Consider the following 26,541-nt stretch of genomic DNA (forward strand, 5'->3'; position numbering starts at 1 on the left):
TGCATTATGTAGAAATATAGGCTGCTCCAAAAAAAGAAATAACTCCCAGAAGCACTCAGCCTGCCCTGATCATCCCCTCCCTCAAACACCCTGTCTTCTGCTTTCATTTTCTTCCCGTCTTCGCCAAGCAGACAGTTTAATCAAGTCCGTCGGCAAACTCCAAACCCTCTGCCACTCACAGTCCCACTTTCCTCCCCTCTCCACTCAGTCCTGTGCATCTGTATGCCAGGGACACTTTGTGGAGGTCTTGGCAGCAGAGCCCCAAATCCTCTTTTACCTCTCAAGCCCACTCTACTCTGCCTCCATGTTCGCAGATAAATCTGCCGGCCAATAAAGAAAGAAAGAGAACAAAGCCAGAATCTTTCAAAGTCAACCAAGAAGTAAACAAGGTTCCCATGCAATTATCGGCGCTATCTCTAGAAGTTAGTTCAGTGTTTGTGGTGAGGGTTACGAAACGTTGAGATCATGTGTACAGTTGTAGAACCTGAACCAAGTTTTGCTAACATGCTTTTCTTATAGCAAACTCACTTTCTGCTCATTTCTGTCAAAACATATCTTTGTGCTTTTGATGTCAGTCACCCTTGATATATTACACTTTTGTTTAGATTTTTTTATCCTTTAAACAATACATCTTTTTTATATATTATGAAACATTTTAAACACAATTCTGTCTCTAGATTGGAGTTTTGAGGCTAAAATCTTTTCATGTTATAGCTGATTCTGTAAAAGCAATACCAGCTTGGTTGAGAGTTGTTGACCGAGTGCTGACTGTTATTGAATCCACAGAAAACACACATATCTCAAACTAATTGCGGCTAATGGCCCATTGAGATGGATGTCAGCTACAAAACAAATATACTTCTGTTCCTGCTGGGATGTATAAAGTCATTAGTATACATTATATGTGTCAGATGTGTATAGTCTATAATCTTTTTATGTTTTGAATTCCCTCTAGCTGATCTCCAAGCTTTATATTGTAGCAATTCATTCCACTCATGGAATAAAGCAAGTACATTTAAGTACACACATTCTAACACAGACATGTGTGTCTCTGTGTAAAGGGAGACCCAGGACCCCAGGGATCTGCTGGTAAAGACGGACCCCCCGGCCTTCGAGGCTTCCCTGGAGAAAGAGGTCTACCTGGCGCCACGGTAAGAGCTACACTTCACCTGAACCTATTTCCCCCTACATGTGTTTGCTAGTAGAAAGTGACAGAACATTGCAACATAACAAATAACCAGCATCTATCTAGAGCCATTCACTTCATTAGAAACACCAGCCCTGGAATTCACTTCTAGCAATCAATCGGGTTCAGAGGAAACTCAAAGTGACATCTTACAAATGAACAGGCGTGCCTATGCATCGCTCCAACAGCACTGACACCACTGTTTATACCGCCACAATGCATCATGGGCCACTATTATAGAAGTGGTTTAGGTCAACGACTTAAATTGTTCTTAATTCAGTGCCAACCTTTTTGTAGGGGACAGCAAAGTTATTATTTACGTAATAAATTATTAAGTGGGAAATGTTAGTATTAGACTGAGGTGTTTGGAAATGGATAGACTGTGGGGAGAGGGAGTGTTTCGCTGCCTGCATCCTCAAGGTCATGGAGACTCTGCAGGCCAGCAGCACTACTGATTGTTTCCTCCCATTGGAATTGACTTCAGCACCCAGCCACAGCCAACAGAGACTCATTCCCCATACTGCCATGTGCTCTTTTGTGGTCCACTTGGGAGCTACACATATACACACACAGGCATAAACATTGGCATTCAAAAGTATTCCAGAAATCGCAAATTATACACAAATGTTCATGTGCAAATTAAACTCACATTCACAATTATTTTAGGCCAATTTAACAAAGTAGTAAACAAAGATATACAGTCCAGACTGGATTGGTTTAAGAGATGTTTAAATACAGAGCAATACTGTAGAAAGAATGTGCATGCTGAACGTAACACCGTTTTCAACAGACATCTCATGTGATTACCCCTTCTGTTCCTCAGGGCCCTGCAGGTCTGAAGGGAGGAGAGGGGCCCCAAGGTCCACCTGGTCCTGTTGTAAGTATACTTTTACCTGAGATCAAAGTATCTTCTTTCCTCTCTGTCTTGTTTTTTTCCTGACATATAATATTTATGTTTGTGATATTGCTTAGCGTGAAGGCTTGTGCAGAGTATTTCATGTTTCAGTGCAGCCTGCATATGCCAAGCATTTTACATCATCAGACGAATGTTTTGAAACTGCCTCTTATTTCCCTTGCCTAACTGCCTGCCCATCTTTATACTTGCTTTTCATTTATGATTTATGATTTAATTAAACCTATATTTAATCGGCTAAGCCCCATTGAGATTAGAAACATACATTTTCCAAAGGAAACCTGGCCAGGACAGAACCAGCAGGGACACGGGATATTTCAGAAAAACTTGTGAACAGAGCTATATATATTTTTTTGGGATTATTTATTAATCTTAAACTTCAATTGCCCCGGGTAAGATCTGGTTAGCTGCATGCTCTTTCTTAGCTGGACAGTGTTGCACATTTACAGTATGAATTCAGACACTCACACATTCTTGTCTGTAGCAGCTGTTAAATGCCTTGCCCAAGATCATCACAGCTGAAACTCAAGTAGATAAAGGAGAGCCTCTGACTTTTCAAATCCAGCAGGTATTAGAAGGTAAATAAGATCAGTTAAAACTGCAGCCACACTAGCATTAGAGTCAAACAATGGAATTTCAGACGTGAGAGAAAAATCAAACTTAAGTCAAAGAAAATCAATTTAGTTGTGTAAATTAGTAAACTAAGTACATGTGTAGTAAACATCAACTCATTAAGCCATCATGGTCACGTAATCAGTGTTTGATTATTAATTTTCCTATGAAAGCATCACCAAATGTCATCTTGTCCCAATGCACACAGCGATTTGTCGTAGGAGCGATCATCCGAAAGAGAATCTGAGTATCAAGACTGCCTGCTCCATTGCGCTTTGGCACACAGAAACAGACCCAAACAAACACATACACAAACATACACAACATCACCCCCACAGCCATACGGTGAGTCAGTGTCTAGTCATCCCCGGTGTTGCTCCTACACCTGCCTCACCCGTCGCAAAGGCTGACTCGTGGCATTTTACGCCTGCTGTGTTCATATTTCTCAGATTGTCGCAGAGTCTCTAGAGGTTCTTCGCAAAACCGATCGGTATGGTTAGCATGATGTGACGGGCTGCTGCTGTCAAAATAGATTGTTTTTCTTTTCATTCTTAATCATGCTGTTGTTGTTTTTTACACCTATCCATGTATTTTAACCCTAACAGTCAAATCACTAAACACCAGCTGCTGCACATATGACACAATATGAAAAAACATGTTATATCATCAAACCGGCCCTAATTGAAGTTTCAAATGTTATGTTATTAATTTAAGTCAGGTTTCCACATAATAGGATTGTGTTAATGGAAAACGGTGTGTGTATTGTGTTTAATGTTCTGCTCAGGATATACTCTAGCACTTAGATATGCATCAATATCTTGATTGAACATTTTTTTATTAATTTAGCATCAATTATTATTGGACTCGTAAAATACTACTCAAATTACTCAAATACACAATTGACAAATAAGTAACCTGCACACAAACGTTAGTTAAATATTTGTTCTTTAATTTTATATATCTGTCATTGAGACATCATGACCGTTGCCTCCCTCACTCTTCTACATAAGTGAATGCAGGTGTTATCAGAAATTGTTCATTGATTTTCAGCGATCATAATGAAGATTATAATGATGTAAACCAGACATACATAGGTGCCTTACTTCACACTGTAGAGTAGAAATAACAGGGTCACACCAGTTTGAAGATTGTTGTCAAGTTGTGTTTCCTCAAGGCTTTTTTATTTTAAAAGAAAAACCTCCAACATTTGAATTGGACACGCAACTTTTTTTTTCACGATAGCAGTGTAATTCACTTTGCTACCACACAGCCTTTGCATGAGGAAAATGCATTTATTATGAAAATTAACCAAATACATTGAATAAATACTTTTATATAACTATAAATGTACATTGAGATAATTGAGTGCATCAGAGATACAACATTTTTTCGTCATGTCTTATGGGTTTAGGCGTATCTGAGTACTGATACACGGCATCAGCCTCTTTCATCCAGAAATGCATTTGCAGCAGCCGCAGTGAGCTGCTCAGAGAGCCACCAAGATGTCGGGTCCCCTAGAGCAGACAATGCTGGCTGCTTTTAAGGAGCAGAACAGCTTTCTGATAACTTAAAAGCCACCTGCCCCTGCTGTTTTCTCAGTTTCCTTCTGAAAAGAGCTTTGTGTATGTAGGTGTGTATGTGTGAGTTGATCCATTAGCACTGGGACTTCGTGGGTTGTGGCTTTGTTCAGAATACTCAGGTTATATTTAGACTCAGGCTAACAGAACTATATAAGATACGTATCAAACTCTCGACAAAAAAACAAGTTCACTCTCTTTCTCCCACTCACAGGGTTCTTCTGGTGAAAGAGGTCCTGCTGGTACGGCTGGTCCAATTGGCCTGTCTGGCAGACCTGGCCCTCAGGGTCCCCCCGGACCTGCAGGAGAGAAGGGAGCACCTGTAAGTATTTATTTCTTTGCTACAGTGGCCAACAACAAATCTTTCTTTTATCTAAAACGTGTTTGTTTTCTGCTGTACTAGGTGTTTCAAGATCTAATTCAAACAAATGTCTTTGTTCACATAGGGTGAGAAAGGGCCTCAAGGTCCTGCTGGTCGTGATGGTGTCCAGGGTCCTGTTGGTCTGCCCGGACCTGCTGGACCTCAGGGTCCACCTGGAGAAGATGGTGACAAGGTCAGTCCCACACACTCACCCACCACATCTTATTGGCCCAGTTACAACTCCTTTTCCATTGCAAAACTGAGACATGTTTAAGGATGGAACCAGATTGCCAATCAATCTTCATCCCCAAGTTCACTCTTTCCATCTGCATGGGAAATATGTCTCTCTCACTTTTGCCTATCCATCTTCATAACCAAATGTGCCACCAAACACAATTAGACGAGATGTTAAAGTGAAATACTGTTGCTCGTTCCATCTCCTGTAATAATTATGCCCCTGAATGTTACTTTATGGCATTCTACTGAGCTGCCAAACCTATGTCTCTGAGGACTTTAACGATGCAACAAAGTGGACAGTAATAATCTCACATTTCCATATTTGTGCCTTCAACCAGGTATAGCTGCAGATATTGGTTGTTTTTGTAAAGCTGCAGTCTTTTTTTCATAAGCCGTTGACATTTGGAAAAGAAGCAAACTTGAGCTGAGTGTGTTTCTCTTTTCCAGGGAGAGGTTGGAGAGCCCGGTCAGAAAGGAAGCAAAGCCGACAAGGGAGAACAGGTGCGTTTTCGGAAGTCCATTTATTCCTTGATAGATAACACACCTTCACATCCATTTTTCAAAAATAATTAAGTAGTTTGTGGTGTTACAGATTTCCTTAAGAGATGCCTGGTTACAGAACAACACACTTAACCCAATACATAATTGTTTTACATTTGTGTAAACTTTTCTTCTTTGTGTTTAGGGTCCTCCTGGCCCATCTGGTCTCCAAGGTCCCATAGGTGCACCAGGTCCTGCTGTAAGTACAACTGTCCGAAATACCTGATCGAATGTATGATGTCTGCAGCATCACAAACCTAACAGAAAGACCTTGAATGTTTTTCCTGATTGAGACCAGACACTTTTGAATGTGTCTTCTGTGTTATATTGTATAATTGCACACATTGTAATGACTATTTGAGTAATTGCATGCAACACCATCTTTGCCAACAGTGCTTTGAAAGCTTATAGAAGGACATATTTGTTAACAACACATAAAAATGCTTTAACTGTTAAACCTGAGAGGAATGGACCCAGTGAATGTGTGTGTATGTGTGTGTTTTTTAAGGGAGGTGATGGAGAGCCTGGTCCCAGAGGTCAGCAGGGTATGTTTGGGCAGAAGGGAGATGAAGGCTCCAGAGGTTTCCCTGGGCCTCCTGGTCCCATTGGTCTGCAGGTCAGTACCATTCAAACATTTGCTGATATTTTAAACTACAGTTATCTGCTATGGATGATATGTTTGTCATTTAACTGCTTTGCAATAGCATGCTCTACAAACATCACCCGTTGCAATGAAAGCACTAGCTGGTTAAGCTGGTTAACACCTACACCTATGTAGTATACTTTTTGATCAGATCTTTGGTGCGTTTTGTATGTTGACCAAGCTATTAGCCTCAAAGATTCCATCGACTGCCTTTATTTCCTGCCAACACCATCTACTGATGCCACTTGAGAAAAAGGCATGATAATCTGAGCTACATTTTGCTTTTTGATGTTATAAGCGTAAGGTAAAGTAGGCTCTACGCAACCAAGGATTTAGTTTAAGCCCCACTGAAAATACTAAGGTTAAAAAGAAATAGAACAACGTAATGAACACACAACCAATCCATGCTACAACTAGGCTTGATTATGTTTTGTATCATTGTAATAATAGTCTAACAAGATAGGTATTTCCCCTCTTTAGTAACCAATTGTTTTAGTAATTATCGGTTTTATAAGTAATCAACTCCTTTAGCTAAAAACCTCACGAGTTTACTGCAGAGATTGGGGTCTTGATGAAATTACATAAACTACTGTTCATCCCTCCAAGGTACTATCCTATCTCAGCAGGATTGTATTCAATGGACTTTTAATTGGAAGTCATTTACTTCCCATAGCTATTCCATTAATTGCGGGGATTGACCTGCTCCAATAGTCAGTTCCTCATCGAGCACATTCACCATGCTGCATAATTAGTAGCGCGGCTAATGATCTCAGACTGGGGCGACCTTTACACAGTTGAGATTTCTTACCACGGAAGGAATCAGCATGCAGCTACTTACACTTTTTAATCCCCACGGAAAATGCTTGCAAACAGGGGCGAAAAACAAAACTTTGATGTATAGCAATGCACATATACACAAACTGCCAGCGTATAGTCCGTTTATGGTCCAACCACATGTAAAGGAATGCATTTTCTGATTTCCTACCTAGCAATCATACACCTTACACTAATGACAAATTGCTTCTGAATTAAAATCAGACACACACACAGAAGGCGAAACAGGGCACAGCTTTTTAATCACGGCAATTACTGGAAGAAATGTCAGGGATCAAACGCACATATGAGGTCTTGACCAAGCGGCTCATTTCCCATGCATGAGTGAGCTACATCTATGTCTGCACCTTTTGTGTGAAGATGAAACCTTTACTGATTAGAAAGGAAAAGCAAACTCAAGAGGAGTCTTGTCTTACATGTCAGCGGAGCCGGGGAAAGCATTTTAGAATAAAACAATCCCCCCTTTGCCTGAGTATTGATAAGGAAGCTTAAACCCTGCTGACATCCAAATGTGAACATTTCAGATACATAACTGATGAGTTCTTCACTATCAAAAGATAGTTCAGAAAGTCTGGTTAAGTTTGGCTTGTCAATGCATGGCATGCTTGCCCTTCTATGCCTTGTACCTCATTCAAATAGCTATTTGATATATTTAGTATATGTGCTAGGGATACATATTGAGATGACTCCTTGTGTCATCACTGAATTGCACTGCTCCTTATTAGGTTAGTCCTCTATTCAGTTTGTCTGCACAACATTGTCTGTTTTTTAAGGTCTCTAGTTTAGTTAATCTAGTAGGACTTGTTCTTGACGTTGCTCAGGGTATATTCATTGAATATTTTATTGAACAGATAATAGGACAAGACTGCAGCTAAAACATGCATGTTCTGGCCCATGAAGATATTACATATCTCAGTGCATCACTGCAATTTATTCTCACAGTCAAATCAAATTTGAAAAATGAATATCAAGCCGTTACAGATGATGTTAATGCATTTAACAGCAGCAAAACAACTATAAATCAATAAGATAACAATTGCTTATTCATCCAACAGCATCTTGTGCTCATATGATGATTACTTTCTTTACTGATAATAAAACGTTCTTTGTTTTGGTTATCCTCAGGGTCTTCCTGGACCTCCTGGTGAGAAGGGAGAGAACGGTGATGTTGGCCCCATGGTAAGACACTCCTCTGCTTCTTGCAAACACTTTAATTTACTTTAATTGTTTAATGCACTTTAAAAACACTGTTCTTTTCTACAGGGCCCTCCCGGTCCCCCTGGTCCCAGAGGTCCTCAGGGTTCTAGTGGAGCTGATGTACGTATGGCTGATTGATAACAGACAAAGTGATATAATAGTAATGTACCTGTTGTGTTTAAGACTGTGACATAATGTTAAACACATCATTAGTGGCAATAACTCACCTATCTTAACTGGTCTTGCCTGGATATCATCAAGTGTACTCCACTACCAAATGGAGGATGACTCATCTCTTTCTTCATTTCCTGCTGCAGGGTCCCCAAGGCCCTCCAGGTGGTGTGGGCCCCATGGGATCAGTTGGCGAGAAGGTAAGAGTCACAACGATAGCCTGCCTGACGTGACGTTTGTCAATGAGACTTAAATACTGCTGGCCAACTAATTCCAGCCCCCTTTGTTACTACCAGCAGTCTTTTCCCTTTATAAACCCAGGCCTTCTGTCTGACTTAGTGACTTGACCCTAGTAATGTCCGTTTTACAACACAAGATTCGTCCATTTTACTGCAGGCTATAAATGTTTAATACCTTACCATGTCAATTTAAATGAGTCTGGAATATGAAAAATGAAGGGCTACCAACTCTTAAAAGGGCCACTTTGAATACAGTTTCTGTATCAACTGCTTTAAAAGTAAAGTTATATGACTGTCTTTTGTTGATATGGATTACTGTATGGAGAACTATTTCAGTAAATAATGTAACTTTTAAAAACACTTCATGTGAATTTGCAACTCTCCATGTGGAGGGTAAATGTTTGTTTGTCCAGACTCTGACATTTGTCTAACCACAGGGCGAACAAGGTGAGGCCGGAAACCCAGGACAACCCGGAGAGGCTGGAACTGGGGTGAGTGAGATTGTTTGTCAATCTGGATATGTGTTACAAGAGTAACCAATGTTTGTATTCCTTTATGTATGTTTATGCCATCATGATTATGTGTGTGTAGGTAGCTTATCAACACGTATGACGTTTTTTTTAGGCTTTAACATACCAATCACCCTTAGCATGATTATTTACAGAGCCTTTACTTACTAAAAAAGTACCTTGTCTTTATTCTAGAATGCTTAAAAGTACGCCCTAGTAAGGTTGGTAAAATGTTGTGTTGCTGCAACAAGGTAGTAAACAGTATAAGCAACAACAGCAATATACATTTGAAGTTTATCGCCAGGAAAACAGATGCTTAATGGATAGCTTAAGGCGAATATAGAGCAAAATCCAATCTGACGAGAAGGCTTTTTTTCTTCGGTGTGGCACTGTGTATTCATCACACTGAAAGTAATTTCTCCTCACATTGGGGCTGGTTGTTCATCTCAGCATGGCTCTTCTGCTTTGCACACCATGTCCACATGGCCTGCCAAATTGAGTCTCTTCCCAGACTCTTAAGACATAATTACCAGGAGGATACGCTGTGGTGCTTCTGTCCTAAAGAACAATTATTGCAGCAACTATGAAGCAAGATGGCATTAAAACAACACACCCTATGTGTAGAGCTTTACGTTATACCCTATTTTGATAGCCACAATGGTGCAGAAGTGAAGGATATACAAAGGTGTGTTACTCCGCTTCAATACCGTGTTTGTAGATTGTTCGTATTAGTGTTTGTTATGGTGATTGCCAAAAAAGTAAACAATTCTAAAGAGTGCATGTTAATTTACCATATCCAGGTGCTTGCTTATGTAATTGCCCCACAGATATTTATTTAACTTTTACCAATCACCCATCATTGATGGCTGTGTCATTTATCATTATTGGGGTACAACAGCAGATTGAAAATATGGCCTATCTCCAGTGGGAGTGGAGCATGGTAACAAGCATTCATAATGTCCCCTGCTACTTTCCCAGCAAGCGGCTGGTGTCATTGACATTGCCAAAGTCAGTGTGCAGCTTGAGTCTCAATCAAAAGTACAGCCCAACCCATAGCCTTTCAGTTATCCTTAAAGTCATTCTACATTGAAGTGTTTCATTAAGTACTAATGGCATTTGGACAGTAATTACTCAATAATTCCGAACTATACAATTTACTGTAGACATCATTAGTGTGTGCATTAAATACTACTCACAAAAAGAAATGTTATGACTCATTTGAAGATTTGACACAATATAATATAATAATACATTGCTACGCTTATTCCATTCATGCATAATACAAAACAGAACTGTAAAAACCCAGTAACATTATACCTAAGAGCTCATGCAGCTGAAAAACGCAGGTATACTTTTCTACCTTATTCAACATCTGCAGTGTTGCGGTCCTCTGGCACTCACACTGATATCCGCTTTGAATCCAACATTCTCTCAGCAGGCTGTGTCCACACATCAGTTTTTATCCAGTTCAGTGTAGGCTATTATTGCGGCCCCCTGTGGTACTCTACTGATGAATATCCTCTTTTACCCCCCGCTACTGTAGGGGCCTAAAGGCGAGAGAGGAGAGAAAGGAGAGTCTGGCCCCTCTGGATCTGCTGGACCTGCCGGTGCCAAAGGACCCCCTGGGGATGACGGTCCAAAAGGCAACCCTGTAAGTCTGCCAAATACTCTCACAATCAGCAAAGAGTGTTTTCCAGCGCTCAGACGAACATGCTCGAATACACTGCTTAGAGTAAACCTCCCTCACCAGCCTTGAATCCGGCAATTTTATGCGAGAACATATTCAAGAGCTAAAAAGCCTTTTAATTGACAGAGTTTATATTTTATGCCGCACGGTAATGGAATGCAAGGGGGGCTTTTTCTCACGGATTTGCAACATCATCATTAAGTCCATCAAAGTGCCTTCAATGGTTGTCATCGGGTGCACCTAGAATAAATGACTGTCTTAATGACTTTCCTTAATCCCAATGTTCAGGGAAATGATGTCTCAATTGCAGCGCCTCAGGTTACTAGTGCCACTCTGATGCATTCCTTTTCTCTGGCAGGGTCCTGTTGGATTCCCAGGAGACCCTGGTCCTCCTGGAGAAGCCGGTGTCGCTGTAAGTATGAAATATTGTAGCCATATTATGCAATTTTTCGTATTGTAAATTATGTTAACTCCATTATTGGAGCATTATGATATCTAAGGTATAAGATAACTATTTGTGATTGGCATACATTATCTAACCAGCACATCCCTCTTCTACAGGGAACTGATGGAGAATCAGGAGAGAAAGGAGATGATGGGGAGGCTGGACAGGCGGTGAGTTGGTTTTTCACAAATATTTGGCCAGAACAAATGATTGCATGAGCATACATCATGCACCTTTTATGATTCAGTTAAGGGACGCTTTACAAACACCTTATATAATATAACTTTCATAATATTCAGCTACTTTACCACTGTGTATAAATATTTACTTTTGACATTATTTTTATTTTAAAGAAGTCCACCAAAAGTGCATTGCAGTGATAGCTGTTATCACATCTAGTCAGTAAAAAATGAACACTGCAGCATTTTAATTCATGATATTGAGTCCATACTCTGGGGAGTAAGGTAAATAGACTTATCTGCTTTGCAGATTCATGAAATGTAATTAGAAATAAAAGCCAGTGATGTCCTGGCTCTGTGCAAAGCGCTATTATTCACAACTCTCAATTAACATTCATGAATGTTAATGAGCCTTTATCAATGCCAAAAACATACAAACAATTGAACATGAATGTTACATATTTCAATTTTGAATGAATGAATGTTCATGAACTCTGATTGAATTCTGAAATGGAAAACAGTGTTTAGAAAGGTATATTAACATCTGATACACTTTTGTATAATGACACAGTGCTATTTAAGAGGAAACCATATCTATCCTTGAGTTATTTGTAATTAATATGTAACTGTGTCCTATCAAACAGCTGAATAACGCTGCCTACCAAACAAATGCGAATGATAGAAAAGTGTTTTGATTGCTTGCAATTACCTCACATAATTGGAAGAGAGTGTGTCAGGAATCACAGTATGTATCATTTCAGGCAGTTAAGTGCCTCATCCAACTTTGAGTTTTGGCTCAACTCTTCTGGACGATCCTGGCTGAATATTCCCCAATATGTTCTCGCTCAATCAAAATTCATATCAGCATTGACTCATTTGCTAACACAACTTGTGTCTGTGTCTGTAATAGCATCCTCCTTTCTCTTTCATGTTTTCAGGGACCTCCAGGTCCATCAGGAGAATCTGGCCCACCCGGACCACCTGGCAAAAGAGTAAGTGTGATGCCATCAAAACATCCCAAGATAGACCATTGTATCTATGCATGAGTGTGTTGTTTTGATATCAAATCTCTTACTCAGTCTTATTCAGTCAAATCTCCCTTCAACAGTGTTGTAAACATTATTGTGTGTATTTGTTGGCATTGTACTCTTTGCTTTATAACAACATCTCCTCAACAGCTCAATCTTGGCAGAAAAGCAGGAGAGATTCATTTTCATTAAAAGTAGAGTTGGGAAAACAAAGTGGAAGATTTCAGGGGTCAAGGCGTTGCGCTGTCTGCAAAATAAATCCCCCTTAAAGCATGTTGAGAAATGAATGGCAGGATGTGAAATTCATGAATCTTTTTTTAGCAAGAAATTGAAAAGGCTTTCCAAAGCAGCTGGAACAAAAGAGCCCTGGGTCCAAACTCATTACGCCCTTGTGGCTGTGGGAAGAAAGCGAGAGAGGTATACAGCAAGTCTGACACAATATTGATCCGTGGCTGCTGGACTGACAGTCAGAGCAAAACAAAGGCATTACATAGACCAGCTAAAGTTGTTAGGAGGTTATGACAGGAGAGGGGGGGACTTTGGGATTGCCCACTTTTGATGTGATTTTAAAAGGGAAGTGGATTATACTTTATTTCTAGGTTATTCGGTTAGTATTTCCAAAGTTATAAAAAGCAAGTTAGGAGAGAAAACTAAGATTTTACCAAATTAAAAGTGTATGTTTATTTGATGTTTATTCTCTCTGTATCTCATATTACAGTATGAGTTTGAGATAACTGAAATGCCAGTAAGCTGCTTTTTGAATGCACACATCTGAGGTTGAACATTACAATATTTCCAATACGATGTGAAGCTCCAAGTCCACATGAAAATGAGCTGCTATTCTCCTGAATTTGAAAGAAAAGTCACTATCTCAAATGACTGACTGCATTTCAAAGAAAGACTCCAAGGCTCAGTCCAATGGGAGAGAAACATGTCATGCATTTTAAAACCGGGGTTGATTGCTTTTCTAATGTGCCCAACAAAATTTGCATTCTGACTATTTAGCATGGTATCAGCACATGCTGCAGCTAAATGGCCATGGGATTATGGGAAGGAATAGGGCTATTTTATCACTCATAGGTCTTTAATGGCTTAGGGAAAAAATAGGACCTAAGATGAATCCTGCTGCTCCCGAGAGCTGGTTCTCTAGAATACAAAATTCTGCAGCAGGAGTTGTTTAGGTGGCTTCAGACTCTGTCTTCTCAGCATTCGGCCTGTAGAAAAAAAAAATGCAACAATCTCTCTCCAGCACAGCCTATGATTCTGAATAAGTCAATTTAGCATAACAGCCAATAGTATCCAATCTAATTTGCTAATGCCTTAATGCTTGAAAATGCATTCAACTTTGCTTCATTAAAAAGTAATTAGTCTTATCTGACTTTAATTCTGCTACTTAATTGTTTAACCTTTTATCCATTCTCGGGACTGATGGCAATTGTACGCACTTAAGACACACCTGATGCTGCAGAGCTGACCAAAAGGCAACCTCGAAAAGAGAATTCCCCTACACAAAGACTTTAGCTGCATTATATAATTGAGATGGCTCTTTGGGCTGATCAAGAGCCTGCCTCTTCCCCACCTCTAAGAGGCACACATCAGAAGAAGAGGAGAGCTCCAACACAGGAGGCGAGCCTACATTATAGACACTCAGTCAGTAACACTCAGGCTTCAGTCGGCCGAGGATGAGAGTGGAATCTGGATGAAGAGCGGTTCTGAAGATGGACGACTGGAGGTGGAGCTCACCAGACAGACAAGACAACCTGCCAACCCATGGCATGGCTGGAGAAGGCTGTGTCTTTTAGGGCAGACAAAGGCATGTCCAATCATTCAAATAGACCTTCAAATCACTCAAGGAGTGCACATTCAAGGGCATTGGATCATTACCCTGCTCAAAAACAGCGCCCACCAAGTATTTACCAGGCAAGCTATATATTTAAAGAGGAAACTGAAATGGCAAGAGGCTCTCGAGATGACCTTACAAAATATCTATTGGTGATGATCATCCCTTGTTAGGGATAACGAAACAAAATACCAACAGATGAATAGAGTTGTGTTTTCTTCTCTGAAATATTGTGAAAGGTCAATGATGAACATTTACTTGTTGTACCGTCTTGTACAGTCAGTTTGTGTTGATGCTGTGTTGACATGCAGTGTCCTCTCCTCCTCAGGGACCCCCGGGGGCTGCTGGTTTAGAGGGCAGGCAAGGAGAGAAGGGCACTAAGGTAACCAAATCAATTCATCCGCACAGTAGAGTCCTCTCAGCAAGTCCCCCATCTACGCCCCTCACCGTACCCACAGTGTTCCCTCTCTTGAATTAAAAGTGCTGAAATGTCAAAGTAATTTAACCCCACACCGCCCCCCCCAACATGCACGCACACAGTTATGTATGGATCCAGCCTATTTAAATAAAACTAAGACACACTTGTTTCTTGCATTGTACTGTAACTTTAGTTCTAGTATAACAAAAATGGGCCCTCAGGTATTCAGAGTTATCATATTTATTTTTAGTTTTGTCTATATCAGAGCCGAAATAAAGTTTTCCTGAGTCAACACGTGTTTTTAACAACTTACTGGTTTCATAGTCTCGATCTATACATATGTTCTGTTGGTTGGTGCATAAGCTCAATCAGATATACCCCGCTGGTGCATGCTGAATATATTCAACTGACTACACAAACATACCTCTCTACTACGCCCTTCTGGTTACATCAGTATGGATTTAAAACATTATACTATGCTATGCTTCTACATTATGTAAGTATTTTGAACTCTCAATATGCATAAGCAACAAACTAAGTAAACTACTTTGAACACTTTGCAGTAAGCCTGTAATCTTTAAACACCTTGCAGCTGCAGCTTGGTATCTTATTTCCATGAGCTCTGTTTGTCTGTGTGCATATTGATGTATTCAGATTAAAGTCAGCTGAGGCAAATATGTCTCATGAACCTAAAATAACAACATTATCTGATGTAGCATCATAAATTGTTGTGCCTGTTCACAACCTCAGTTGGAGGAGCAGGAGCACTTCTGCACATTTGATAACTTAGACTCTTGTGTACTTGTCCCCATCCACCCCATCTTCACACCGCATACTGTCTCAGCATCATTTAAAGCTACAAGCAGCCTGCAGCTGCATTTTGATAAAACAAAAAATCTAAAGATACAGAGAGGCTCCAAAGAAAACCTGGAAACAACATTTTGCACAAATGGGACTGAAATGTATGTAAATAAATATAGAGATGAATTTGATTGAAATGTTAATTATTCTCAAAAATATAGAAAATAATACATCAGATGTAGTCTACTTTAAAATTGTGATATATTTTTCATCATGCTTTTCCAACATTTGTATACAGGGTGAAGCAGGACTTGAGGGTCCAGCAGGTAAAACCGGACCAGTTGGACCCCAGGGACCCTCAGGAAAGCCCGGTCCAGAGGGTCTGCGTGGAATCCCTGGCCCTGTGGTAAGTCTCAACTACAACAGTGATCTTCCGCTGTGATACAATATGTGTTCATCCAGCTCCACTCTCACACACACACACACACACACACACACACACACACACACACACACACACACACACACACACACACACACACACACACACACACACACACACACACACACACACACACACACACACACACACACACACACACACACACACACACACACACACACACACACACACATACAGTGTACACATAAAAAGGAACTGCTTAGGCATGATGATAGACTTCATGGAATAATCAATACGCCCATTTGGCTTTTACTTTAGTTTTGCTTGTTTATCCCACACACTTTTCCCCCCTGTTTGGGCTATTAATCATTGTGCTGAGCACAGCAAATCAATGGCAGGCCGGAGAAAATACAGCAGGCTATAATGCTCACTGCAATTTAATGCCTTTTCACAGGGTGAACAAGGACTGCCTGGAGCCCCAGGACAAGATGGTCCACCTGGTCCTATGGTTAGTATGCATAACATCTTCCTATCTCTCTCCCTTTTTCTCACAATCTCTCTTGATTTGGAATAGTTTATAGAGGTTTAATAAAAAAACAGAACTGTCTCTATATCTTTAAAACATTGATGGTTTCCTACGTGACATTTTGTCATTTCATGTTTCTTTGTCCTTATTGCCTAATTCTCTGAAATGTTTTGTCTTAGCTAGTTGCACTTATTCCATCCTCTCTCTTTTCCGTCTTTCTCTGTGAAATTGAGTTTGTACTTCTGCTTTTGTTGTTTAGGGTCCTCCTGGCCTTCCTGGTTTGAAAGGAGACCCTGGCGCTAAGGGTGAAAAGGTGAGCGTACCCCCATTTTCTTATCACTGGTTGCAAGCTGATTAGAGTTCCCAGGTTCCAAATAGGCTGGACCATAAGCACAGAAACAGTGACAGGACTCTGCAGGACCGTGATCTGGGTTCAGATTTATATTCACAGCTTCCAAATCTTTGCAATCGATCAATGCAAGACATCTTTTAGTATTACAAATCAACGTTGATAATAGCTATTATGTTAACATTATGGAAACAAAATTAGTTTTTACCTTACTTTAAGAGAAACACTCTTAACAGGATTGAATATGCAGCTGAATGTGATGCATCACTCTAATCCATCTAATCTCTTCGTCACTATTTTTTTCCGCTGCCGCCGTCATATTTGCTGGTGAAATATAACTGCAAAGGATATTCAGACAGCTCACATTACTCTACACATCTAAATTGCCTCCCACACAATGACATGATGGCAGTTTAAAGCACACAAAAGTGGCACCGTGTTGTGTGTTTATAATGCTGTCAAATCATTGGGCCTGGTTAGAGCTTGCATACTTCAAAGTCATCCTCTTTGTTGGGGATTGTTTGTGTTTTTCGTGGGTCTTTTGCTGGAGAGACATTTCAATTATAACGCCTGAGGATTTGTATGGTAATGGAACTTCACCCTTCACAGCCTCTCATGTGCGTTTTAGTTTTATGAAAGAGAACTATTTTTCCCATGTCAGAAATGTATGCAAAGACTTTGAAGTTTGAGGACACAAAGGGACATTGCTGTTATACTTGACTGTTATTTTGTGTTTTCACATTTGTGTTCGTCCTACAGGGTCATCCAGGTTTGATTGGTCTGATCGGACCCCCTGGTGAGCAGGGAGAGAAGGGAGACCGAGGTTTGCCCGGACCCCAAGGTTCTTCCGGTGGCAAGGGTGACGGTGTAAGTAATAATGACTCCATTCCCACATGGTCCTCATTTGCCCTTCACCTCATGGGTCTTTCCACTCTGGCTCATGGGTCTTTCCACAGTCCCTTTCTGTTGACTAAAACACATTGCAGTCCGGTGCTCAGCTTCCCAGCATGCACTGCATCCCTTTACTCTCAATATCCAAAGTGGGCAAACATTCTGTTGTTTTTAGCTTTTGGCAGATTTAATTATAAAGAATGTGTAAAAAAAATAGATTTTTGGGGAAGATAACACTTTGTTAATTATCTATGTTCGAAGGAATTCAGCTATTCTTTCATTTCCCACTGTTTACCAATGAGCATCTTCAACACTGCCAACACAAACTAGTTTTTTGCTTGGATTGTAATCACTTATGTGTGCGATGCCTGCTCTGATAATATAACTGCATGGTGGAAAACACTGAAAAAGTTTCCTTCTGAACTAAAGCATTAAAGTCACCATTTTTCGTTGTCAGCCACTGAGCCCTCCATAAAAACAGGCAGCAGTCCTGAAAGAAGGTTAAGGCTCAGTCTGGATAAAGGAATGATGACAGCCTTCATCCATTTTTAAATAAACATTGCAGCATGACTGAATATGCTATTCTGTCCCGCTGTGGCCCTTGGACTGCCCTAGCTTAGTGATTTAAGATGATGGGTTGGATGAAGTATCTGGAGATTAAGCCTAATGAAATCATAATGACCCCTTTGTCAGAGCACACAGGCTTCAGAAAAGTTTTCACTCAGTTTACCATTTCTATTTTAAACTAAAAAAAATAGGCCTCATAATGTTTGGCATTATTTCCTGACAAAATTGAGCTTTAAGATTGTGAATGGCTGGGTTCAAAGAAACACAATCTTACAAGTGCAGTGATTGGCCGTCCCTTGATGGCTGAAATAAAGATGTCTTCTCTATGGGTTAATATGCTGCTTTTATTCAGCTCACAAACTAAATCTCACTTCCAAATCATGTGCCAATATTATATATTTGTATTGTGCTTATTATTGAAGCCTCACAATAATTCATTTTGTTTGTTTAACATATATCTGACTTTTCTTCTTTTCCCAGGGTATCAGTGGAGCTTCTGGTCCTCTTGGTCCTCCAGGTCCCCCTGGTCTGCCTGTAAGTATTTAACTGATTCAGTCATTCATTAAGAATCTACACTGATGATGGAATGCATTTATTAAATTGCTGTGCTTATGTCCTGTGTTGTGCAGGGTCCTCAAGGTCCCAAGGGATCCAAGGGTTCATCTGTGAGTACAATCGTGTTTTGAAAGACATACTGTCACTGTGCGTCACAGTATGAGATTCCCCCATATTGTTTTTCAAACCCGTATTTAAACATGTGGTAACCCATCTGCCGAGACTATAAAGCATTTTTAGGCAGCTCCTTTTGTTTTTAAATGTGCTATATAAATAATCATAGTAGTACATTTGATTTATCGTGGATAACATGTTTCTTTTCTCTCAGGGTCCGGCTGGTACAAAGGGAGACACCGGTACAATTGGTCCTCCTGGTGCTCCTGTAAGTAGTTAAGACTACTACTGTTGTCTCTTTTCCCATTATGTAATATTTTGTCTCTACTGTAAAATTGTTCAACAATTAATGTCCGTTTTCTTTCATTAAATCTTATCTACAGGGCCCTCCTGGTGAAGTTATCCAGCCCCTGCCCATCCGGTCTCCAAAGAGAAGCAAGCGCTCCATTGACATGCAGTCAGACGCAGCTGCTAACATCATGGACTACGGCGAGGGCATGGAGGACATCTTCGGCTCACTCAACAACCTCAAACAAGACATCGAGCGCATGAAATACCCCATGGGCACACAGAACAATCCTGCCAGGACATGCAAGGACCTGCAGCTCAGCCAACCTGAGTTCCCCGATGGTAAGCTCAACCAAAGCAGGAGTGTGTGAGTTTAGAGAAAATAAATGCTGCTAGAGATTTTATATAACAACAAAACAACTTCACAAAGACAGGCTGCAGCCGAGAAGAGCTTCTTTCAATCCAATGTATTTGAGACTCTGGAGATTCTCTCCATTTTCTCAAATGTTGTTCTTCATCAATACACCTGTTCATCTGTCAAACTTATACTCAAGTGAAAGAAAATCAAACTTCAACTCTGTTGTAAACAGAGATTGCAAACACTGCCCTGAGAAGATTGGGCTCAGCAATGTTGAACATTTTAGTTTTTTACTTTTGGTTCATCTAAGTTTAAAAATATGTCCCAATTGTATTCTATTGAAGCAATTTTACCTCTGAGCCCTCAGTTTACATAATTGAGGAGAATATTTAGAAAATTGCTGCTCAAAATGTAGACCTGATCACAATAAAAGCATCTTATTATCTATCAGTTTATAAGCCATGACAAAGATAATTAAATGACTGGATAACAGAACTTTCCATTGAATCAAGGATTTCTAGCATGCCTTCGTTTGAAAAGGAGCATTAAGCCATTTTCTGTGGACACAAGTGAAACCGGATGTTTGAGTGTGCCTGGTTCTCCTCAGGCGAGTACTGGATCGATCCAAACCAAGGCTGCTCCGGGGATTCCTTCAAAGTCTACTGTAACTTCACCGCCGGAGGCGAAAGCTGCATCTATCCTGATAAGAAGTCTGAGGGAGTAAGTGACTATAATACTCTAGAATGATTTTACTCTAGGAAATTTCTGAAAACACTATTCCAAAAAAATGTTAAAATAGTAAACGTATTTATTTTCTGCTCCTGGATTATAAACTTTCCTGCTTTACTTCATTCAACAAGATGTTTCCCCTCATGTTCATGATCTCATCACTCAGTGTAATACCCATGACCCTGCCTGGTATTAATATGATTTGCTTTTCACAGGTCAAAATATCTTCATGGCCCAAAGAACTTCCTGGGACATGGTTCAGTGAATTTAAGCGTGGTCAAATAGTAAGTCTTTTTTCCTCTTCTTTCACCCCCCAAACCCCCCCCCCCCCCCACCCCCCCCCCCCCCCTTCAGTTTACTGAACAACACAGCCTCGTTCACTTAGTGCTAAACTGAATGGATTACTCCATCTCCTATTTCCCCTGCATTCCCCTTCGTACCTGTGCAGGGACACTGCAAATGGCAAGGAGCTGCATATATATTCAAATAGCAGCACTACCCTTGACATTGTGAGGCAGAGACCCAAAGATACTCCCCAAAAAGAAACAACTAAATATTAAGTGGTTTAGGTAAATTCATACTTTAGGCAAAACCAGATAATCATGAAGAAAAAAAACATTTTAATATAGAAAGAGCATCAATAAATCATTACAGAGGATTCTAGAATAATGCCTCAGTATTTTATTATTCCCGGAGTCCCTACTTTGTCCTTGAACAGTTAAACATTTTTCAAGTAAACATCAACTATTCAGAAATGAAACACGTTTGTCCTGTTCCATCAAACCATTGTCAAGCTGATGTATTTCCACATAAAACAGACTTTAACAGTCTGACGTTGACAGAGCGTTGTACAGAACCGTACATCTCCTGGTAACATATCGGGGGTGCTTTTAATGCACATATTCAGACAAGGTTCACACAAAGTGAAAGGCTCAGTCAGGGTCACGTGTGTCCTGAAGATATTTAGATTCAAACTTGGTTGGAGAGACAAAAAGTCAAGTCGAAATAAGTTGAAATGTAATAAAGTGAGACAAACTAATTTTCCTTTGCTGACAAACAAGCATGTGCTTTTAAACTACCATTTATACTACTAAAAGAAAAACTGTTCATGTATTTCATCACACACACACACACACACACACACACACACACACACACACACACACACACACAAACACACACACACACACACACACACACACACACACACACACACACACACACACACACACACACACACACACACACACACACACACACACACACACACACACACACACACACACACACACACACACACACACACACAATGGAACACACTGATGCATCTCTCACAGCCTTTTTGGAAACTCTGTTATCCTACTCCATTTAGAAAGGGACCAAATATCTTAACACATACTGTAATGCCATTCCACTGCAAATGAACCAAACCTCCAGATTTGATCAAGTAATGTGATAATGTTGGTTATGTTACAATCTAAGCACCATGATAACTGACGCTAGAGTGTAGAAATCATCAGTCAGTGAAGTAGTTTTTATTTTGGGTTGGGGGACGAGAAGCCTGAATCCATCTGTCAGTCTGAGCAAAATGTCTCTGATGTATAGAAGGCTTTTATGTGAGTAACATGTCTTCTAGAGGCCATATTCACTCTCTGAAGGAGATGTTTTTTGATGAAAGTATTGTGTCCCTAGTCAGTAATGTTAAAAGTAGAAAAGCAACTAGGGTTAATGTTACCATGCAACTATTGTCAAAGCTGTTTTGGGTTTTAAATGGGTTAAGAGAGGCAGAAATGGTTAATGTTTATCAAAACCCTGTCCAATAATAGTATGTATGTATTATTGGGGGTAGGGTTAGGGCTTTATAAATATTAGTTATTCACTCCACCAGGGAGTCTTTGGAAAATTCATATTGCTTTTAAATTCAGAATGATGGCAAATGCTGATGTGAATGCTGAATGTTGATGAATAATACATCTGATAGTGTAGACTCGTCATTCTTCCCACCTTCAACCTGTGTTTCTCTCTCTGTTTTTCCACCATTAGCTGTCTTACGTTGACGCAGATGGAAACTCAATCAACATGGTCCAGATGACCTTCCTCAGACTACTGACAGCCTCTGCCAGGCAGAACTTCACCTACAGCTGCCACCAGTCTGTGGCGTGGCACGAGGCCAGCAGCGAAAGCTACGACAAGTCGCTGCGCTTCCTGGGCGCCAACGATGAGGAGATGTCCTACGACAACAACCCTTACATCACGGCCCTCTCAGACGGATGTGCGGTAAGCCCTGTCCACTGTCTCTGCCATTTGGCACTAATGTATTCCTGAAATAAAATCACATCGGCGGTGAAACGAGAAGAATGGAAGGCTAACATTGGAGCTGATGTCGATTTCATAACTGTGAAACTCTTTTCAGACACACATTAGCAACGTTTTCCTAGTAGCTCAAGTCTGGAGACCTGATGATGAGCCTGAACACACAGTAAAACGTTTTGTGCTGTTAGGAACATGTGACCCAATGTGTGTGCATCTTTCTGCTCGTCTAATGGCTTTCTCTGTGTTTGTGTGTCTCTCCTGTTGCAGACGAGGAAGGGCTATGGAAAGACTGTGATGGAGATTAATACTCCCAAAATCGATCAGGTTCCAATCATCGATGTCATGTTGAGTGACTTTGGGGACGCCAACCAGAAGTTTGGGTTTGAAGTTGGGCCCGTCTGCTTCCTTGGCTAAATAAAAACAAAGAGAAAAAAAGGACTTTATGGGGCCAGCAAAGAAAGTCAAGTTGAGACGTTTTGGGTACCACCAAACCCCATTTCCAGCCCCCCACCATTTTCTATGCCACATGCAAGTTTTGAATAAGAGATGGTGTAGCAAACATGTCTTTCCATGTATGTACCTGTACCCAGGAAAATACTTGTTGCCCTTGTAGGGCTCGAACCACATGACTTAACCACGTTATGGAGCAAAGGTGAAGGACATTTGAACGCGTGGCAGAGGAGGGGGAATTGGAGGTAACCATCAGAGGGGTCAGGAGACATGGGGGGACACAGACCTCCTCTCTGGTTTCTCCAGGTGCTGTATGAAAACGACTTCAATGGTGCTTGTTCAAACACACCAAAAATATAAAGAGGTGCTAAGAAAGAAGGTGTATTTTGATAATAATTAAAACAAACTGTAATTATTATTTTGTACAATACTGTTATTTCTGAATCCACTTTCAAAACTTGCATGTGTATCTGATTCTGCTTCCGGCTCTTTGATTTCAATGTTGGTTCAAAGTTATACAGTGTAAGTTAAAGACATCATTCAATCGAATACATTTATAATTCTGATATTTTTTTGTTCAACACATACTGTGTATTTGTCATGAAGCAAATAAATTGAGCATTCAAACAATTCTCTATCGCTAAATTTGACTGTATTCCCTTTGTATATATTGACAGTCCCAACCTTGAGGTTATTTGCTATTTTGCCCTTGTGACCGTAGGTGAAACAACTGGCAGGATCACACCATCTCCCACTAATGTTGTGATCCTGTGCTTGTAGGAAGCAATCATGGCATTCATTTTTCCTTTATTTAATTCCATTTGTTGTTTTTTTTCTGTTTTGTTTTCTGAAAGGCTTTTTATTTTGGTTGTATACCTCAAACTTTCTTGATAACCTGTAAGATGCAAGGATGATATGCCCTGTATATACCTTGGTTAAGCAATTAAGTTTATATATTTTGGGTGGGGATTTTTTTTAAGAGAGAAATACTTTAACTGTTAGACATCCACTGTTCAAATCCTTCTGTGAATGCAATGAGAAGCCCTTTAGGTGACCCATTTTTGTAACTAAAATGAGAAAATGTTTTAATGTGCTTTTTATAGTTCATTTAAATATTAAAAACTGGATTCTAAACAACAGTGAACTGAATGTCTCAATGGTTTGTGTAAGATCTACCTACTGTACATGCTTTAAATCAATATGATAATTCAACTAAGACTGGGCTGGTGCAATTCCATCTCTCTTGAAACCAATAAAGACATCTTACAATAAGTTCCTTTCACTCTGAGTACATAAAATGTCTCATTTTGTTTGTCATAGCAATATTTTAAACTTCAATCTAATTTACATTTTTGTATATTTGCTGCTTTTTTCATGGTCACCGGGAAGCAATAGCTATGGATTTCCCTTTGTATCTCAGCGTAATAAGTGGCTACTCAAGAAGCACACACATTAGGCCATTTCACTTCACATGAGAAGTGTTTTTTGATCATTCAGACGGGAAATATCAAGGCATATCTTACACAAAGGATTTGAAAGCTCCAATAGAGTGGGGAGGGTTTTTTAGCACAGTAATCAATGTTTGACAAATGCAAATTATTTTCCCTGACAAAAACCCTTTATACAGATTCTGAATGTCAATGTGGGCTTTGCGATCTATGTGATATAGTTTTTTCTCAGAATGGAATTACCTGTGAGTGCTTTGATTGTTAATACAAATAGGAACTGCATGTCTGACGTCTGAGTGAGAAAATTGTTTTCCTCAATTTGGTATTGCACGGTGGGATAAAGAGTTGGACTGCGGTGAAGCAAAGGAAAAGGAACATGGAGTCATAATGCTTTTTGCCAAACAAAGCTTTATATTTACTGCACGGACACTTGCTATCAACCTTAGATGTTAAGTAAGAAAGCTAATTTCTGAATATGTCACACTATTGCGTTTTCATCCCTCTGCCCCTTGTGTTGAAAACACTTGAATTTATCACGAGTGTATGGGTGGCATATTTCTAATTATGATTCTATCACACACCACAGAGGGGGAAAAACAGGCCTCATTAGTATTCAGTCTGCCTGAGACTCCTTGAACAAACGTTAGCTGTGGCCCGTGTCACTTCAAAGGACTGACCACTGAAATCCACATAATAACAACTGACAAGTCTGTGCTGAGCAGCAAAATAAATGGACTTTGTATTTTCTTTTTATCTTATGTGGGTCTTTGTAGAGAAACGACCAAAGAGAATACTCATGTGGAACCGCACACACACAAAGAAAACAATCAAGAAACCCTCCGAATGGCGGATTCACTCCACACTTATGTTACTTTCAGCTTGTTGTCTCCAGAGATTACTTGCATCCTCAACCGGTGCTTTTACATATTCAGGACCTACCATTTATTTAAATGAAGCAATCAAACTTCTTTGAGTTGTTGTGGAAGATCACAGTATTATTCTCCTTCATTATCATATGTCACTTTTTTGGACGTTTTTTTCCCCTTAAGCAGGCATTCTGTGAAGGGAGAAGAGAAAGAAGTAGCCACGGTTACACACTGACACATTCAGGCTCTGTTATATTAATGGTAACCTGTTTGTTGAGTGTTCACTTTGCCTATAATTAAAGGACATTACCCTTGGGGACCAATTTTTCCTCAGCAACCTTCCCAGTTACCCCAACATACTGTAGAGGAAAGGGAAAACTTTTAGCGACTCTCCAAATTGCAGCATTTACCGGATCAGGGGATGTGAAAAAACGACACAGCCTGAAGGAGCACGGTGAAAGTGGGCTTTAAGTGAAGCTGAGAAACTCATCTGAGACAAGAGCAGCAATTCTCCATCAAGACCCATCAGGGAACAATCTAACTCACCTTACCCCACCCTGAGACACAGCGTGAGCACTCTTTCACAGGAAGTGTCTCAGGTCAAAGCAGATGTGGGGCAAATTGTGCCTGGCATGCTAACAGGATATCGTTCACCATGTGAAGTTTGGCATATAAGTGTGCTAACAATACCAATCAGCACTGCACACAAAGTAATGCTGATGAAAATGTCTGTGGGTATTTGGTAAAAAACTAAAGTATTGGAAAGATCTAAGTTCTGACTGGTTAATGGCTATAGTTGAAAAGTTGGGTAAATATCATATAGAAATAGCAAAGGTTAGAGGATCACTAAAGTCACTTGGAGACAGTCTTTGGGGAGCATGACTGAGTGGAGATCTCTTATCCTTGCACCACTTATCCTAACCAAGATACAAATTCTTCAACTGTCTGTACAAAATCTCACGAGTTCTGGCTGTCGTCATTGCCAACAATGGTGCTAGCTATAGCCAAAAACTACTTGTGAGAAATTCAAAGAATAACTTGTTGTGTTAGTAACTGACATAATGGTGCAGATGTAGTTCTTTTACCTGCCTCTAGAGAAATGGAGGGACGGAGGTCACAACAATGTCTTTCTTGAGCAATGTCTGTGTTTTTGGTGTTGAATACGTAATAATTCACATTATGCAGCAAGAGGTAAATGTTGGCTTCTCTCAGATTTCACATTTGTAGCCATGGTTCCTTAAGATCACTATCTGATTGTTGAAAAAAT

General features: G+C 40.1%; 1 protein-coding gene across 7 annotated transcripts in view; it reads left to right on the forward strand.

Annotated features, from left to right (window-relative positions):
- col11a1a (collagen, type XI, alpha 1a) overlaps positions 1–24,104 on the forward strand; it is a 67,369-nt gene extending 43,265 nt beyond the window's left edge. For all 7 annotated transcript variants that reach the window (XM_079661755.1, XM_079661756.1, XM_079661758.1 and 4 more), the window contains 28 exons: positions 1,062–1,151; positions 2,010–2,063; positions 4,503–4,610; positions 4,735–4,842; positions 5,334–5,387; positions 5,572–5,625; positions 5,935–6,042; positions 8,029–8,082; positions 8,167–8,220; positions 8,418–8,471; positions 8,948–9,001; positions 10,563–10,670; positions 11,065–11,118; positions 11,268–11,321; positions 12,269–12,322; positions 14,527–14,580; positions 15,716–15,823; positions 16,275–16,328; positions 16,606–16,659; positions 17,455–17,562; positions 18,634–18,687; positions 18,783–18,818; positions 19,037–19,090; positions 19,206–19,452; positions 20,076–20,188; positions 20,413–20,481; positions 22,241–22,474; positions 22,778–24,104. In XM_079661755.1, the coding sequence (XP_079517881.1) occupies positions 1,062–1,151; positions 2,010–2,063; positions 4,503–4,610; positions 4,735–4,842; positions 5,334–5,387; positions 5,572–5,625; positions 5,935–6,042; positions 8,029–8,082; positions 8,167–8,220; positions 8,418–8,471; positions 8,948–9,001; positions 10,563–10,670; positions 11,065–11,118; positions 11,268–11,321; positions 12,269–12,322; positions 14,527–14,580; positions 15,716–15,823; positions 16,275–16,328; positions 16,606–16,659; positions 17,455–17,562; positions 18,634–18,687; positions 18,783–18,818; positions 19,037–19,090; positions 19,206–19,452; positions 20,076–20,188; positions 20,413–20,481; positions 22,241–22,474; positions 22,778–22,924 (2,394 nt within the window). In that variant the 3' untranslated portion in view covers positions 22,925–24,104. The remainder of the gene's footprint in view (positions 1–1,061; positions 1,152–2,009; positions 2,064–4,502; positions 4,611–4,734; positions 4,843–5,333; positions 5,388–5,571; positions 5,626–5,934; positions 6,043–8,028; positions 8,083–8,166; positions 8,221–8,417; positions 8,472–8,947; positions 9,002–10,562; positions 10,671–11,064; positions 11,119–11,267; positions 11,322–12,268; positions 12,323–14,526; positions 14,581–15,715; positions 15,824–16,274; positions 16,329–16,605; positions 16,660–17,454; positions 17,563–18,633; positions 18,688–18,782; positions 18,819–19,036; positions 19,091–19,205; positions 19,453–20,075; positions 20,189–20,412; positions 20,482–22,240; positions 22,475–22,777) is intronic.
- Positions 24,105–26,541: the final 2,437 nt, after the last annotated feature.

Source organism: Notothenia rossii, assembly GCF_949606895.1.
Source record: "Notothenia rossii genome assembly, chromosome: 12".
In the NCBI taxonomy this organism is placed as follows: Eukaryota; Metazoa; Chordata; class Actinopteri; order Perciformes; family Nototheniidae; genus Notothenia; species Notothenia rossii.